The 17,626-nt window shown below is 46.6% G+C and overlaps 1 protein-coding gene across 10 annotated transcripts; it reads left to right on the top strand.

The window, feature by feature from the left end:
- Positions 1-391: 391 nt before the first annotated feature.
- LOC138225232 (uncharacterized) lies at positions 392-10,669 on the top strand. Of its 10 annotated transcripts, none has more exons than XM_069184724.1 (20): positions 392-586; positions 988-1,085; positions 2,030-2,172; positions 2,525-2,659; positions 2,872-3,034; positions 3,259-3,357; positions 3,521-3,648; positions 3,952-4,098; positions 4,508-4,600; positions 4,916-5,038; positions 5,150-5,275; positions 5,632-5,754; positions 6,110-6,258; positions 6,413-6,533; positions 7,205-7,393; positions 7,635-7,784; positions 8,090-8,161; positions 8,485-8,649; positions 9,087-9,152; positions 10,029-10,215. In XM_069184724.1, exons 2-19 carry the CDS (start codon positions 995-997, stop codon positions 9,135-9,137), a joined length of 2,268 nt encoding a protein of 755 aa, XP_069040825.1. In that variant the 5' UTR covers positions 392-586; positions 988-994; the 3' UTR covers positions 9,138-9,152; positions 10,029-10,215. The 10 variants fall into 10 exon arrangements, with proteins under 10 accessions (XP_069040825.1, XP_069040827.1, XP_069040824.1 ...); XM_069184726.1 differs by lacking the exon at positions 10,029-10,215 and adding an exon at positions 9,535-9,550; XM_069184723.1 differs by lacking the exon at positions 10,029-10,215 and adding an exon at positions 10,232-10,321 and having other exon boundaries at positions 393-586.
- The last annotated feature ends 6,957 nt before the right edge of the window (positions 10,670-17,626 follow it).

The raw sequence follows: 17,626 nt of genomic DNA, 5'->3' as shown, positions 1-17,626 counted from the left end.
ATGTGTCGCTGCGGACTGGTTAGAGCACAAGGTCTGTGCGTGAGCGAGCGGAGTGACCATGAGGAGGAGCCGGAGAGCAGATCTGCAGGGCGAGTCTGGGTCACAGGAGGACTAATGAGCAGGCTGTGTCTGGGAGAGGTCTGGCAGGAGACTGGAGTGACAGTAGAAGCCCTGATGAGCGAGTCGTGTGAGAGAGGAGGGAGAGGCGAGTCTGGATGGAGGGAGGAAGGGGTGTCTGACGTCATATCGTGAGCAAGACGCTCCGCTCCGTGTTTTCTGAAACTTTCCGGCTGACACTTTGGAAATCAGACAATTAGTGCTTCTGTTGGTAAAGCTGGGAAAAATCAGAAATCATATTAAAAAACGTAATTTTAATATAAAATATAGTGATTTTAATGACTTATTAAACGTGAGCGTGGCGTCGACACATCGGGATTGTGACGCAACAATTGCGGTCCGGGAAAGCGCTCCGGTGCTGCTGAGTCGCTCAGCGCTGATGCTCGTAGCGAAGAAAACACTTCAGCTCGACACGGCTTGTCAATATTCTCTGTCTTTTCACTGAAGATCCTGGTGGTTTACGGACGAGGTAGGGACCTGCCGAGGCTCCGTATCGCGGATCCGATTGTTCTTGTTTCTCCTGGGCAGATCGAGCGGTTATTGTGTTAACACGGTGTTCAGTCAGAGGGGGTTAAAAGCTCTTAACCTGCTGGAGTTTTATTAAAGCCCAGAGTGCAGATCTGAACAGGAATTCATTGCTGCTTCTGTTCCTGTCTCTGCTTTCACTGATGTGAAGAATTTGCTTGTGTTCTCAATATCCCTGCCCTTCAGCCTGTTGGGTTGTATTCCAGTAGGACCAGCTGGTTAGAGAGAGTTCTGTGGTGTCTAGTGGGTCTGCACTGGCCTGTCAGCAGTACCTTGACTCCCAGTGTGTGAGAAGCGCCGCCCAGCTCCCTGCTTCACTGTGCTGTTCTACTGGCTGACTGACAGGTCCAAGATGAGCCCGAAGGAGTGCAGCTGTGAGCCCAGCAGGGTGAAGTGGCTCTCCTCCTGTGTGCAGCGCACAGGCTGCCAGTGCCCCGGGCCAGGTATGACACAGCTGGATCTAGACCAGTGCCCCCTGAAGCCAGTCCCCCCACACACTGACTCCTGGCTTCCCTTTCCACTGGGACTCCATCCCTGGGCTCAGCTCTGACTGACCTGAGGGGCTCTTCGCTGTCACCCTGCAGGTCTCCTCAGCTCGAGGCAGGGAAAGCAACAGCAGTCTCCTCATCTTTTCAACTAATGATGATTTGAGCAAAAATAAACAGAAGATTTAAGCTAAAATAATAAGATATAAAATAAAATAATTTAGTATGAGAGTATTTTTATGAAGACTAACATCCATGTAAGGTATGAAACTATTGAAAGTGTTTAAAATGAGTAACTCACAGTGGTTATGAAATGAGCTGTGTCTGAGTGATGTACTGCAATTATTCTTTCATTTACATTTAATTGTAAATTTGGGAAAAGCAAATCTATTTATGAAGATCTGTCAAATCCTTTTGACTGGGTGTGAGAGAAGGTGAATTAGAGGCTCTAATCCCCTTAGAGCAGCAGAAGGAGGTTCTCCACCTGGGAGCAGAGCTACTGCCTGATTCTTCTTCAACACTGAGATCCTCTGTTTGCGGAGGAGCAGCTGCTAACAGGACTGATGTGACCCAGACAGCAGCTCTCTTTGTGGGCTCTTCAGGGTTCAGAAGTCCCAGTGGCTGCAGCTGTTATTCAGGTCCACGAAAACAAAACCCTGCACTCTGAAGCCTCCTGCCCTTAGAGCAGATCTGTATTCCTCTCTACTGGAAAACTGTCCGGGGTGAAAGAGTCCCAGCTTTTACGGGCTGTGCATCAAAAATCATTTTCATCTTTCTAATTCTCAGACACGTGTCAGTAGGGTTATAGGTCCCTCAGACAACAGGTCAGTTTAAGAGTTTTCTCCCTAGAAGTCTGTGCTGCGGCGACACCAGTGTTTCCCCTGTCTGTGTGTCTGCTGTAGATGAGGTCCTGGCTGTTCTGGAGGGAATGAGCAGCTCTGATGAGGAATCTGGGAAGCTCCCGATAGAAGAGCTGCTCTCCCTCCTGCAGAGGAACACCAAGGGGACACTGCCAGTCATCCTGGGATTCCTCGAGAGCCCCCAGGTAACATGAAGGAGCTCCCTACACACCTCCTGACATACTCGTTGCAAACGCACTCTAATCAGGAGCCCAGTGTGCTCCAAGATACTGTCTCTGCTGTTTCTTACAACTAGAAGTCAGAAGATAAGCCCTAACGTGTTGTCGTCTTGACAGATGTGCTTGAGTGGAAGCCTGGGGTTTCTCTGTGTGCGTTTCCACTCCCTTGTGTGGTGAGCTGGGGTGGTTCTGCTGTTTCACACTCAGTGCCCGTTGGCCAGGCTGACTGGCCCTGAAGGAGAAGCCTTTGAACAGACACTCTTGGTGCTGTGATGAGAGCAGCAGTCTCACCCCTGGCTTTGGTTCTTCCCTGCTCTAGGTGACAACTACCCATCGCTCTGCTGTCCTCCAGGCAGTGGAGAAGCTGCTGCGCAAAACATCTGCGCAGCATCTGGATGAGTCCTTGGCCAAGAGCACCGTCTCGATGGCCTTGAATGAGATGACGATGTCACCGGTTTGTAAACCCCTTTTATTCCTGCCTATCGAACTGTTGTCTTGCTGTAGTGCTGTGGTCTGTTTCCTTGCCTGTAGCACACATGATGCATCTAATGGAAGCAAATCATTGTATGTTAACTTGTGTGCTCATTGGCTTGATCCAAGCTGCAGCTTCAACTCCAATACTATCGACTCCCAAGACGCTCTGATCTCTTTTTACTGTTGTTTCAGAAATGGCTGCCTGACTGGCAACAGCCAGCCAGCAACATTGTCGTTTGTGTGGTGAGAGACCACTACGACAGTACCATGGATATGGTGCTGTCCTTCTTCCAGCCCGGAGTGCTCCCTCACCACACGCTGCTGAATGCTGTAGGAGATATCTCCCGCAACTGCAGTAAGTTCTGTGCTGCTAATGGGGTGTGATCTGCACAGATATATTCCAGATTTTTTACTGTGCTGTATTTCAAACTTCATGATACTGGTCGTATCTGTCCATTCAAGCCCTGATACATGAGCTTATTATGAAGGCTCAGTGTTTGTTACTCATGCCGCTTCTGAGTCTCTAGTGTTATCATGAGCCTTGGTCCCTACCTAGTGTGAAATGTGTTTTCTTTGAAGGTCGTGACATAGCAAGGGATATAGTGAGACTTCTGGACCTGCTGGTGCCTGTTCTTCCCATGGCTGTGACTGATAAAATGAAGGCAATGATGGCTTTTGGTAAGTGTGCAAGCTGTCTCATTTAGGGGGACAGTTGTTATCAATGCTTGGTTCCACTGGCAATCCACTGACAAGGCCTGTTCAGACCGCTTCCCACTGAACTACAGGACTGCTTTGATGTAGCTGAAGAGTGTAGCAGGCTGTTCCTCTCTTGTGTTGTCAGCATTGGAAGGCCTGTATGAGAGCTGGGCAAAATTCCAGGGTCCCGGGCAGTGTGTTCAGGACTGTTCAAGCCAGGTCATCATAAGTTTTGATATAGTGCACAGATGGCTGCCATCTTCTGAGCCAAAGGTATGGGATCTTTAATCCAGTGTAGGTTATTTGACATCTTATTAATCATCCTGAATTCTCAGATGTTCTGGAGGAAAGAATGGACTTGAATGCCAAGAAAAGATGTGTCCATGCAGGTATTAGGGAAGGGTATCAGGGTCCAGGGTTCAGATCACAGTAAGCAAAGTTGAATAGGGTGCACTTATGAAGCAGGTTTTATTCATTGCTCAAAGCTGTTCTAACTGTCTGTGGTTTTAGACAAGTTTGCTTTCCTGTGACTGAATCCTTTCCTTGAGGATGATGGTGTTTGTGTTTTGTCTGAAGGTGACGGAGGCCATTGTCTTGGCCCTGGCAGCTATGTGCTGCCTGCTCCCTGAGGAGAAGTTTCAGAGTGAGCTGCCAGCAGTTTTACAGGCCTTCCAGCCACTGTATGCAGCTGAGCTGGACATCAGCTACTCCAGAATCAACAAGGTAGGGCTGTGACCGACGATGGGCCTTTTGGTGTACAGGTTGTGGATTGCGAGGTCCGTTTCTTTTAGAAAATGGATTTTGATTCCTTAAATTGTAGATCCAAACAATCACTAGTAGCACTTTCCCAGTGTCCCTTTGTCCACAAGCTCCAGTGATGTGCTGGTGAGGCCCAGTGCAGAAGAGGATTATGGTCTGTGGTGCCCCATGTGATTGTGGAAGGGTGTGAACAAGATGGATCTGCCAGGGGTAGAGTCCAGGGGAGGCGTTATCCTGCTCTGTCAGATTTTTGTGTGTGATCAAACTACCAAAATCCTAATGCTAACGTGTTATTGCATACACTGAGAGAGTGAGGCCTCTTGATGAAGCAGCAGTGCCTCTCCAGATTGACTCCAACGTGCTCTTCTTTCAGAGTCTGAGTGTGCTTGTGGGGGCAGCAGTGCCGAAGGCCAGACCAGTGCTGGAATCCCAGCTGGAGCAGCTGCTGACCATGGTCCACGCCCAGGTAATGGGGACAGCAGCCCGCTCACCTGCACAGAGAGACGTTACAGTAGTCAGTAAGAGTGTCTGTCTGAGGGGTGAAGCCCTCAGGAGCCTCATCAATGACAGCAGCTCAGTGCTGTGATCTACCCCTCTCCACAGCTCATGGCAACACAGAAGTGCCGTGTATCTGACTGCTGAAGCCCTTATTCATTCAGTTGAAAGATATTGATGACTCGGCTCATTTTATCATGGCATTAGAACAGCAGTCCATGAGAGAGTGTGCATGATGCCCTTGTGGGTTTTTTAAGAGTGCTCTGATGCCTGTCTGGTGTCCCAGGATCTGGCAGTGCTGATGGGGCTGTGTGCCAGTGTGCACCTGGATGTGGTCCTGTCTGTGCTGAAGAGACTGGAGACCCAGCTGACTGACCCAGCCTTCCCCTGCAATGAGCAGGGCTCTAGGGTAGGTGTACTGCATCAGAGTCCTGACAGACAAACAGAAGCTGCTCTTAATGTCAGCTTCTACCTACAAGTTTCAGCACCTTGATCTGGATTGTCATGCTTGTTACTGCAGAGTGATTTCACCTGTGCCCTGATTCTGTGCTATGGGCACGTTGCACTTAAAGCACCTGCAGAGGATCTACTGCAGAGAATGGACACTGACTTTATGGAGAGACTGAGACACCATGTCACCAGTAAGGTAGGCAACATGTCCTCCTTTAAGAACAAGAGACCTGACAGAGTGAACCTCACAGCTCCTGTCTGAAGAGTGTATTCAACCACTGCTACATTGTGTAATGTGCATCTCTAACGCAGGGAGGTATTCGTAACAACTCTCAGGAATCAGTTCTTCCTTATTTGTTCTGCTACTTTCCTGCACTGTCTGGGTAGAAGTTAATTATACTTGAACCTGATGGGATTGTTATGGGGAGGAGGGCACAGGGATACAGTGTCCAAGGCTGTCCAGGCTGTGAGTGTCCATCAGAGTCCAGGGCTGGTGGAGGTGAGGTGGCGTCTGGGCTGTCAGTGAGTGAGCTGCTGTGTGTCCCCCTGCAGGAGCCCAGTGTCAGACTGAGCCTGTGCCGCAGTGTGGGCATGATGGCACAGGCAGTGCGCAGCACCAGTCCCTCCGGAGCTCCCAGCTTCCCTGCCAAGGCCAAGCTCCTGGCGACAATGATGGTCAGTGTGTCTGACGCAGCCGCCTGTCTGCTGTTTTCCCACACGGATGCTCTGGACAAGCTGTATCCTGTCACTGTGAATCGGAGAACAGATAGTTTTTGAGAAGTGATTGGACGGGAAACTGTTTTGCTATTGATCAATACAGTTGTGTTTTTAGCTTTTTGGAAACACTGCTCCAGAAGTATTCAGAAAAATGACTCCTTTGTTCACACCTATTGACATGATCCTGTGTCCTGTCTCTGAAGACAGCACTGAGAACTGCAACAAAGGGGCAGTAGTGGACAACTTTAACAGTCAGTGTAACAGAGCTCATGTGATCTGTCTGAGATTGACCTGCTGTTCTTGTTCCCTGTAGGCTCTTGACCTGCTGCAATTCTTCGGCAGTAGTTATACTCTGGATGACAGCTTGGAAGAGAGTTTGAGGGAGGGGATATTATATCTGGCTGCACAGGACCTCAGACAGACCATCCAGTCCCTAGTGACCCTCACATCTCCCTCTGAGAGGTAGAGCACAATTGTAACAGTGAGAGGCTCTTTGCAATGATAAAAGCATCACAACAACAGCACTGTGTTTTGGCGTCAGTGTTTGTGTATTTTAGCTCTGAGAATGAGTTTGAATGCTGAGCCCTGCACTGACAGCTGGGGATGTATTTTACAGCTCACTCCCAGAGGTGTGGCAGGTCCTCAGTACCAGCCAGGTGGTCTCGGAGACCGTGAAGGACCTGGCTGATCATCTCGGCCTGATGAGGGACATGAAGGTGGATGATCCAGAACTGGATGTAAGTGACTATAGAGCCCATCTGCTGGTGTTTCTAACTGAGCAGAGGACAGATAGTCAGACAGCTGACAGCTACAGCACGGAGGTACTGTCTCCCTGTAATATGTCGCTGCCCAAGAGCAGGCAGAGAGACACCAGCAAACAGGCAAGCGGCTGTGTGAACAAACAGCTCCCTGTTTGCAGCACAGGGACAGGCTGGTGAGCACAGAAAAGCGTGGTGCAGACCAGCAGCCCAAAGCCACGTCCAGAACAGGCCAGATCAAAGCTGGGTGAACACAGAGGCTCAGCACACAGCAAACTCCAAACTCAGAGCTGATGGTAATAAGCACAGTCTGTAAACAGACAGACACAGCACACAAGCACAAGAGGGTAATCTAGACAACAAAGGCAGGGTGAAGCTAGGGGCCAGTATCCGAGGAGCAAAGTCGGAAGACAGGGAGAAGCTTGAGACTTTTGGCCGAGTTCCTGAGCGCTGCCAGACCAAGGGCTTGTGTAGCTTGAACCACCTGAGTCAGGCGTGGTGGACAATTATCTTCAGATGTGGCTGGCTAGCACGTCAATTTTAGCTGTCCCTTCTGCTGACCAGCAGCGACCAGCATGACCCTCCCTCAGTGTAACCCTTGTCCCAGCAGTACTGGGAATGAAGGCCGACTGGTGTCCTCCTGTCTTCAGATCTACAGACACACAGAGGAGCAGCTGGCAGCTCAGAGCTCAGCCCTGACAGAGCAGGAGACCCCAGCTGAGCCAGTTGTTCTGCGGGCTCTACTGGGCTTGATCACTGTCCTGTCCATCGCGGACAAGAGTCAAGCCAAAGCACTGGTGCCCTTTGTGTACTGTAGAGCCAGGCCCTGCTTGGAAAGTGTAAGTTTTTTAGGATGTTCTTTATTCAAATATTGTGTCATTTGTTTTTGTCTATTAAATTTAAATATAACGTTTGTAATTGTAATCAATTGGATATCCATGATTACAGTGTTTGTTCTTTAAACTACTGAGCTAGAGTGACAGTGGGCTCAGACTCCAGCCCTGAGAAGAGATATAAGTGGTGACAGTTTGTGCGTGTCTGTGTGTAAAGTTTCCCTCTTGTCCTGTGTCTGTGTTACAGGAGAGCCCGGAGGTCCGCAGAGTCACAGTGGTTCTGCTGGGGCAGCTGGTCAGGCTGGGCTCTGAGAAAGCCCGGCTCAGCAAAGAGGTCCACAGCTCCCTGGTCAGCGTGCTGCTGAACCTGACTGACCCCAGCCCAGAGGTCATCCAGGTAAAGACACAGAGCTGCCGCTGGCTGGGCTGAGCCTGTGGGACTGTGGGTCTTCTCACGTCCTTCTTTGATATTGATACTTGTCACCTATCCAGTGTTTGACCAGCTTTGCAATTGGCGAAGAAAAAAAACCCTACAGTCAGTACGAACTTGTAGCCTGTAAATCTAAACATTCAGAGGGTTACTATCAAGGATGTGTCAAAGGGTTTCAGGGCTGGCTTCTATTTTGTGACATTTGTGTAGTTTCTGTTTAATTTGGGCTCTGTTTCAAGATAAACTGGTTTTGACAATGTGGATTTCCCCAGGCCTGCTGGACAGTCCTACAGCACTTCACCCTGGAATGTGTGCTGTCCATGAAGGAGATGTGCAGGATCCTGGTGAGTGAGGTTCTCCTGGGGCTAGCTTCTGGGCTGCTGGTGAGAGAGGGGAGCACACCCTGCTTTTGGGACACAAACACACGAAGACTTGTGTCAGATTTAGGAAATATATTTGTGCTAAACCAGGCTTACACTTAGCATTAATTACAGTGAGTAGCAGTTTATATACAGATTATAATCACAGTAGTGCTGATGAGTTCATACACTCTCATTAGATGGATTAGAGGTGTTTATGTGTAATGGAGGGCTGTCTCTCACATGGGGGCTCCTGTACAGTAGTAGCGTGCTGTCTCACACTGCCCTGCAATATTCCCTGTGTCCAGATAACGAGTGGGCAGTTCAGCCTGGCCCAGAGGCTTGCACTCCAGGGTGCACAGAGCAGAAGGGCCTGGGTTCGGGAAAGTGCTGCCATCTTCATTGGTAAGAGCTCAGTGACAATGAGAAGAGTGATTGAGGCTCAGTGTAGAGATGATGCTCCACTGGTAAAAGTGAGTTGTGCTGTGGTTAGTGATGAGGGTATTGCCGGGATGGGAATTCAAGCATTAAAACGCTACTCTGTAGGTTTCCCTTGAAACAGGTTTGAGTCTGAAGGTGTTTGATCACTGGGGTTTTCTCAAAGGACTCAGGCTCTGATATGTCACACTAGTAAAAGGCCTCTAGTAAGAAGGCTCTAGTATGTCTAGCTACAGTAGTCTCATTTCGGCAGCAGGACACTGGGCACCACTTTCAGCCTTTTTCTGTCTAGTGTTTGAAATGCATTTTTCTGTCAGTAATGAGGCAGGTTAATCAGACTTACCAATGTCACCAGGAAACACATTTCCATGAGCTGCTCTCCATTCAGAGTGTTGGCAGTGTGCGCTGGTGCAGTATCCTGTGTGGTGCTGTGTGTGCAGGAGCTCTGCTGTTCAACCCCTCTGTGTTTCAGGCCTCCAAGTGCAGCAGCTGCAGAGGAGACTCTGCTCTTGTTTCGCTCTGAGAAGAGCTCAGCGAGGTAACGATGCTTGTGTTTTGTGTCCAGTATGTTGACCAGTTGTTCTTGTACAGTATATTATAATTAATAATAATAATTGCTTACACTTATATAGCACTTTTCTGGACACTCCACTGAAAGCGCTTTACAGGTAATGGGGATCCCCTCCACCACCACCAATGTGCAGCCCCACCTGGATGATGCGACGGCAGCCATAGTGCGCCAGAACGCTCACCACACATCAGCTATCAGTGGGGAGGAGAGCAGGGTGATAAAGCCAATTCATAGATGGGGATTATTAGGAGGCCACGATTGGTAAGGGCCAATGGGAAATTTGGCCAGGGCGCTGGGGTTACACCCCTACTCTTTTCGAGAAACACCCTGGTTTTTTTTATGACCACAGAGAGTCAGGACCTCGGTTTGACGTCTCATCTTAAGGACGGCACCTGTTTACAGTATAGTGTCCCCGTCACTATACTGGGGCATTAGGACCTACATGGACCTCAGGGTGAGCGCCCCCTGCTGGCCCCACTAACACCTCTTCCAGCAGCAACCTTAGTTTTTCCCAGGAGGTCTCCCATCCAGTTACTGGCCAGGCTCACACCTGCTTAGCTTCAGTGGGTTAGTATTTAGTATTTTAGAGTCTGTTTAACCAGAAATTCTGGCTGTAGCCTCTCACACCATAGATACCCAGTGTACAAAGTTTTGAGAAGTTCAGAGCATGGAGATGAAAAATGTATAGTTGGCCTGTTTAGCAGGTTTTTGTGGAATTGCACATCTGTAGTAGCTCTGCTTTATTTTATTCTTTTTAGAGACTTGTGCGGTCTGTGAATTACAGTGTGGCCGTTTCTTCCAGCTTCATAGTTTGACATTTTTGACTACTGTTCCTTCTGACAGTGAAGAGAACACAGATGTCACACAGAAAGGATCTCACACTCCTTCTTTAACCCCACTGCATGAGGTCCAGACCTGCTGCTCTGCACAGTGTCTCCTAACTCACACCTGCTGGGCAAGAGCTGGATCAGCACTGCAGCTGTGTGTCAGGAGCTGAGCAGGACTGCAGAAACCCGAGTAACAGCCTCGTCTCTTTCCTCCCGCAGATCTGAGGGTCCTGCTGAAGGACCCAGAGCCGCAGGTGCGGGAGAGGGCTGCTGAAGCCATGGGGCTCTTCACCCGACCCTGAGCAGCACTCTGGAGTCGGGGCGCCCCTCCCCAGCCACTGCAGAGACACCTGGGCGCCCCAGCTCAGTCTGGACCAGACAGCACACCTCTCTCTCTCCTCCACACACAACTTTGTGTTTAAATAAATTACACAACGTGTACAGAAGCTGGTTTTCATTCCAGAATGTATGAATGGTGCTGAACCAACACTGAAGTGTATGAAGCGCTTTTCTGTCTTCAGTCTGCAAGTGTTCAGACAGGAGAAGCTGGAAACAAGCTGTTTCACACAGAAGTACAGAATACAGAGCAGTGAAGTGCAGGAGAGAGACAGAGGGGCGCAGGAGAGCTCAGGTGATTCAGCTTCAGCCCAAACTGGCGAGTCTGTCCACCCATCAGTCCGCTGACCTCCTGCGGCACAGCGGCAGGTCTCTGGCTCTCCTGGCCCACAGGGATTTCTCACACCGCCGCCCTGCTGCAGTGTGCTGGGAGTCGAGCTGCTCTGAAAGTGTGATGTGCTTTTACAGATTGTTGAGAGCACGAGGTCTGTGTGTGAGGGAATGAAGCAGGAACATTATAATGCACTGTATAGCAGACAGATCTGTCTGTTGCAAATCTAGATCATTCTTTCATACAATCGGTGCAGCAAATGAACATGAATTGTCTTGGTTTGGTTTGGTTGGAGATTTTTATGATCAGGAAAAGCCACGGTGATGGTGTAGCGTGAAAGACAAAGCAGCAGGTCTGTGGAAAGTGGGAGGAAGCCGCACTCTGAAGTGATCGTGGGGAGACGCATGTCTGAGGTCATGTCATAAAGAAGAAGCGCTGCTCTGTGTCTTCACACACTTTCCAACTGACACTGGAAATAAGAGAACCATTTGCTTGTGGGGAGAGCAGGAAGAATACTAAGTTGTATAATAACTTTCAATCAATTAATAATATTAATGATTGTAATCACTGATTATGCGCGTGTGTCACGTAGTGGCACCAGGATTGTGACGTAACATTCGGCAGTCAGGAGCGCGTTCCAATTTTACTGACTTAAAGAGCTCAAGTACGAAGCGAAGAAAAAATCTCACCTTCTGAGCTTCTTTTTCCACTGCGGATTCAAGAGTCATAGCTGTGTACTGGACTAGGCAGGGACGTGCTGAGGCTCGGTCACACAGATCGGATTGTTCTAGTGTTGTGTCTCCTGGGCAGATCGAGTTATTACTGTGTGAACATGACTCTGAGCAGGAAGGAGTTCAAGCCTCTTAACTTATGGGTGTTGTGTATTCACTAGAAGACTATGTACAGAGTGCAGATCTCAGGAGAAATGAATTGTCGCTTCTGTTCATGAAGTGCAGGACTTCCTTGCGTCTTTCATTTCCCCATTCTGCCAGTTAGCAGAGGTGGATTGTATTCCAGTACAAGAAGTTGGTAAAAGAGAGTTCTGTGGTACCTAGTGAGTGTTGCTGCTGGCCTGTGAGCAATACGTTGACTTGTCACGAGCGTGAAGCCATGTCCAGCTCACGTCTTCACTGTGTTGATAATTTTAAATGCCAGAAACGTTTAGTTATAGTAGAGTTGTAGGACAGAATTCCGTTTTGGAGGGGTGCATTAGCACACTATTAGATATTAACCAGGTTGAGGGATGGATAGATTCAGCTCAGTCAGAACACTCAGTCATTTCAGAAGTGGCTGCAGTCCCTCCTGGCCCAGCTGTCTCCAGGTCAGCGCCGGCACCAGCAGCAACCACACGTGAGCCCTGGGTCGCAGACAGGGGTCTAAGAGCTCAAGGACTAGACCCCCTGCACACCAGTCACCAGTCAGACTCAACAATAGGTTCTCTGCTTTAGGCAGTGCGTCTGTTGATGCAGAAAAGGTGCTCATAATTGGCGACTTGATAATCAGGAATGTTAGAAATCCTAACCATCACAAAGCAGTGGTCTCTGTAAAATGCCTTCCTGGGGCCTGAGTTTCTGACATTGAGGCGAAACTAGACACATTTTCCAGTAATGAATCTTCCACCTTGGTTGTTCACGCTGGAACAAATGATATAAATGTGCAAAAGAGCACAAAGAAACATTTCGGAATTTAGTTGTGTCTGGTCCCTTACCAATCTTATACAGAGGGGACATACCCTATAGTAGGCTATACTCCCTAAATCGCTGGTTGCATACAATAGAATAACCTTTATTAATAATTGGGACATTTTTTGGGAATGGCTTTTATAAATGGGACGGTCTCCACCTTAACCAGAGGGGATCATTAATTCTATCCCAAAATCTAGCAGAGAAGCTGCTTGCTTGACTACTAAGAGCACCAACCAGGCCTCAGCCATGTGATCTTAAATCGCGTGCTGTCTGTACTCCCAGCTCTAGTTCACCTCCTGTACCGACCCAGGTTCTCTACCACACGGCATCCCATCAATCACATTACTATCCAGAACCAGCTATGAGTGTGAATAGACAGAGTATTGCAACTATCACTAGACCTAGATTAGAATTCAGACGTTTCTTTAGGGGCTCCTGTGTTGACAATTTAATTTCCATTCCACTGGAAATTAAACCTAAAGGAAGGTAAACCTAAATCAGTTAAAACATGAAACTACCATAAAATGCTCACTGTTAAATGTTGGCTCACTAGGCAACAAATCAGTTCTGGTTAATGATATGGTTCTTGACACCAACTCTGACCTCTGCCTACTAACAGAAACCTGGTTTCGACCCACTGACACTATTCCTTTAGTTGAAGTCTCACCTAATGGTTTTTTACAGAAAGCTCTTTGCTCAGGGCATGGAGGTGGCCTAGCAGCCATCTTCAGTGAGTCTCTGAGAATTGAATTAAAAACTATTAATGACTTTCACACATTTGAAGCAATGCTCCTTAAAATAGCTCCCGAATCATCTACATACATTCTTTTAGTGTACAGACCCCCCGGTAGATCCCATCCCCACTCAGCTAGTCAAAGATTCCTTCGAAGTACTGGCAGGACCTATAATTAGTATGATGAACACATCCCTTGCATCAGGCGTTGTACCTGATCAATTTAAGGTAGCGGTTGTTAGATCAATATTGTTCTCTCTTTACATGCTGCCGCGAGAGAAGGAAAACATAATATTAACTTTCATTCATATTCTGGTGACACTCAAATATACATTTTGTTTACACCAAATGACAACTCTTCTCTTATCACTTTAGTTAATTGCATTAATGAAGTAAAGATTAGGATGTGTGAAAACGTGTTACTCAACTGACGTTCTATTGTTTGGAGGCAACAATACTGACAGGACTACTATAACTTCAGAACTTAACTCAGAGGATTTAAAAATTTGCCTCAAAGACTCTGCACGTAACCTAGGCGTCATATTAGACACAAGGCTCTCATTTAACTCTCATGTTAAAACAGTATCTAAAACATGCTTACTATAGTTAAGAAATATCACAAAACTAAGGCAGTTCCTCTCCACTCAAGACAGAGAGAAATTCATACATGCTCTTGTAACAGCAGGTTAGACTACTGCAATGCCCTACTATCAGGGAGCACATATCGCACTTTCAACACCTTACAGCGAATTCAGAATGCAGGAGCTAGAATCGTTACTAGGAGCTGAAAGTACAACCATATAACCCCCATACTTAGCTCTCTTCATTGGCTTCCTGTCAGGTACAGGGCGGACTTCAAAATCCTTCTACACAGTACTTACTTACAAGGCTCTCAGAGGTCAGACACCTGTCTTTCTAATGGCACTTATTAATGTATACCACCCAAGTCGCCTGCTTAGTTCACAGAATGCAGGTCATCTTCATATTCTATGAATTAATAAAATAACAGTTGGCTGTAAAGCCTTTGGTTACAGGACCCCTATCTTATGGAACAGTCTCTCACCCTATATTCAGGATGCCGAGTCAATCTCAGTATTCAAATCCTAGCCTATTTGCTTACACTTATAAATAAAAAAATATATTTCTGGACACTTCACTCAAAGTGCTTTACAAGTAATGGGGATCCCCTACACAACCACCAGTGTGCAGCCTCACCTAGATGATGCACCAGTACACTCCTCACATACCAGGTCTCAGTTGGGAGGAGAGCAGAGTGATAAAGCCAGTTCTAAGATGGGAATTATTAGAAGACCATGATTGGTAAGGGCCAGGGGGAAATTTGGTCAGGACACTGGGGTAACACCTCTACTCTTTTCAAGAAATGCCCTGGGATTTAGAATGACCACAGAGTGTCAGGATCTCACTTTACGTCTCATCCAAAGGACTGCGCCTTTTTACAGTATTTACAGTAGGAGGAAGTTTGACTGAAGAGAAAGCGACTGCTTTATTCTGCTATCGAAACCACACAAAATATATGCACACATGAGGAGACCGACGGAAAACGTACACAGTTTAGGGTGGTAACTCGTGAACTACACGCTATAGACTTATAAAGCTACACAGGACACTAAAGCTACTATAACACTATTTACATCAGCAGGGTCAGCTGCTGGTCATTGTGCTGACCCTCAGACTCCCCCCGGCTACAACTCTCAGCCTGCTTCGCGGTACCCTGAGTGCCTAGGTGTGCTTCCTCCTCACCACCGGGCGAGGGCCCTACAATATATTTTAGATTACAAAATATAAACGCGGGAGCTGAAAAAGAATCTTGCAACCGATCTTTTCCGCAATTCGAAAAAAACTACACCAGAAATCCTAAATCAAAGCCGGGATCCAGGAGCCGTCGTTCAAAGCAGAAAGCCAGGAGTCTGAAACCGAGGAGTGTACTTTCCGCAATCCAGAGACCGCAGGTCCAACAGGGACAAGCAGTTCCAAGCCAAAGAGGTGTAAACGAGAACAAGCGAAAAGCAATAATAAAGCTCACATGGACACCGAGCGAGGAGGTCAGGGAAGACTGTGCTTCAGTGTATAATGAGATGGTGGTGTGGTGGTGAATTAGTGATCCGGTAGGTTGCCTAATTCAGCGTGGTCTACGCAACAGGGAAGCGGGGATCATAACAAGTAGCAAAGGAGCATTTTTTTCAAACATCAGCTGCATAGAGCCCTGTTACTCAGGAGTTAGTCAACGAGGCTCCCAAGTAGAGCTGGGTGTTGTAACTTGGGCATTTCTATCCACCTCCTCCATCTGAGGGTTTATGGCAGAAACTAAACTACACTTTGCCCAATACACAGCTCATCTGTGCTTCAGAATGGAATGTGTTCAACAACTGTACAGAATAGTATGTCTTCCAGGGCGCCTTCTTGGTGGAAGGAAAAGAACTCCCTCTTGCAAACAGGTTTCCTTTTCCTGCAGGTGTCACTCATCTAACATGCTTTATGCTCAGCTGCTGAATGATACACATCTGCTGTAGTCTTACCTGGCTGCTGCTTGAACTCAGTGTCTTACTGATACATACACCAGAGAGGCTATTTCCATTCAGACTGATATAACCTCTGACACCACCTTTTGTTTGTGTAACCATGGAGAGTATCAATATCAATTAATTCTTTCGCACAATGTGTTTTACAAGAGTCTTGTACATACATTGTTGGATATATATACTGTAGGACAAGTTATTTTATAGGCTACAATACCATATAATAATCCAATTTAAAGTATTGCAAAAGAAAAAGTCAACATACAGAGACACTGTCTATACTTTACACATGCAAAAGCTTTTAACATTGCACTCTTTCAGTAAGAGTGTTCTCACAAAGGACACAGAGATTTGCCACTCTTCACAAAGCGCTGTCCATTGTTCTTGAAAAGCTTGAAATTCCCTTTGATCTGCATTTTTTTTCCGTTGCAGTAACATTTTCACATATTGTTGTCTGTTAACATGGAACAAGAAAGCAAAATATTTATTAAAACATAAATATTGTAGTATTATTTACTGAAGATATTTCCTTTCAGTAACTTGGTCAGTGACTTGTACAGCTGTTCAGCTCATTGTAAGCCACCATTAGTTCTATATGCAGTTCAAAGCCACAGTCAAGTCTATATTTGTGAGCTTATTTGGGGAGCTGCTGGGATGAGACAAGACCTTTTCTCCTGACATCAGTCCAGTAGAACTGTGGACCAGCTCTCACATGGGATCAACAGAGACTTCACTAACTCACTGCTGAGGTTCAGGCAGAATATCCCACAGTGTTGACCTCTCACAAACATGCGTTTTTATTTACAGGTCAGACACATTGTTAAGCAAGATGTTCTCAATTTGAAAATTTGAGCTGTTCTATGTTCAATTTACAAGAGTTGATCTGTTTTACAATCTTGTGCAATGACCTCACATCTCTAGACAACTAATATCAAAGTTTGTTTCCTGCTTTTCTAGGCACACAGAGCTGTCTGTTAATCACATGAAGGACACCTGATGTCAGGAACTTACGAGGATTAGAACAATATCCACTGGTGCTCTAATAATGTTAGACACCAGATATTGCAATAGAAGATCGTAGGTCGACTGCATTATTTTAAAACTAATTTGACTAAAATCTCAAATTAAATTGAAGATATATGTGTTTCTCCTTTATGTGACAGGTGCAGATCTTCTGAAGGCTGTGCCCCAAGTTATATAAACTTTAGGTAGAAATATTTCAGTGGTACTCAAAGGTGTTTGGGAAGAATATACCCCAGACCCTGAATTAGCACTCTCTGGTTGTTCAGCGACAATGTTCACATTAACCATCAGCACTGGCGTTTGGAATAATTGTGGCTGAACAAAATTGCTTCTATAGCACAAGCAATCTGGAGCCATGCCATGAGATCTGGGGCCCTTTTCCTCAATATATTTAAAAACATAGAGCTTTGTTGTTGTTGTGTGATTATGGCTGTTGCAAATTTTGACTTAACAAGAAAACTGTTAAAAAGGCAGCAGCAAATTTGAGGATTTTTAATCTATTGTCTGTTTTTCATGTTTCTCATTAAAAATATCAAAGCTTTTTTGAAGATCCAAGAGAAGTCTATCCAGAGGCCAGTCAGCCAAGCAGCAGTGCCACCTAGTGGTCAGAAAGCTGAGCACAGACGGGTAGGACTATAACGAGATGAGGGATAATGTGGGAAAACTTATAAAGCAAATATTGTTAGGATACATAGTTAAGTGTAACATTTAAATAAGGAGATGCTATACAAAAACTGTACCACTAGTAATGCTTCATTTCAAATTTGCTGTCTGTTGCATCAAAGTTTTTGTTCTGGAATCAGCCCAAACTGTGAAGAGTGACCAGATACATTCTCAGGTTCACGTGATTGTCCTGCACTGTTCAGGGGCCCAATTTATGTATTGAAAATCCTGAAGGGCAACAACAACTCTACTGTATGACCTTCACCTTCCTGTCTGGAAACAGGAGTCACTTCACAAAGTGTGGTC

This window comes from Lepisosteus oculatus, chromosome 27, assembly GCF_040954835.1.
Source record: "Lepisosteus oculatus isolate fLepOcu1 chromosome 27, fLepOcu1.hap2, whole genome shotgun sequence".
NCBI classification, from domain to species: Eukaryota; Metazoa; Chordata; class Actinopteri; order Semionotiformes; family Lepisosteidae; genus Lepisosteus; species Lepisosteus oculatus.
This window is presented reverse-complemented; position numbering and strand designations above follow the sequence as displayed.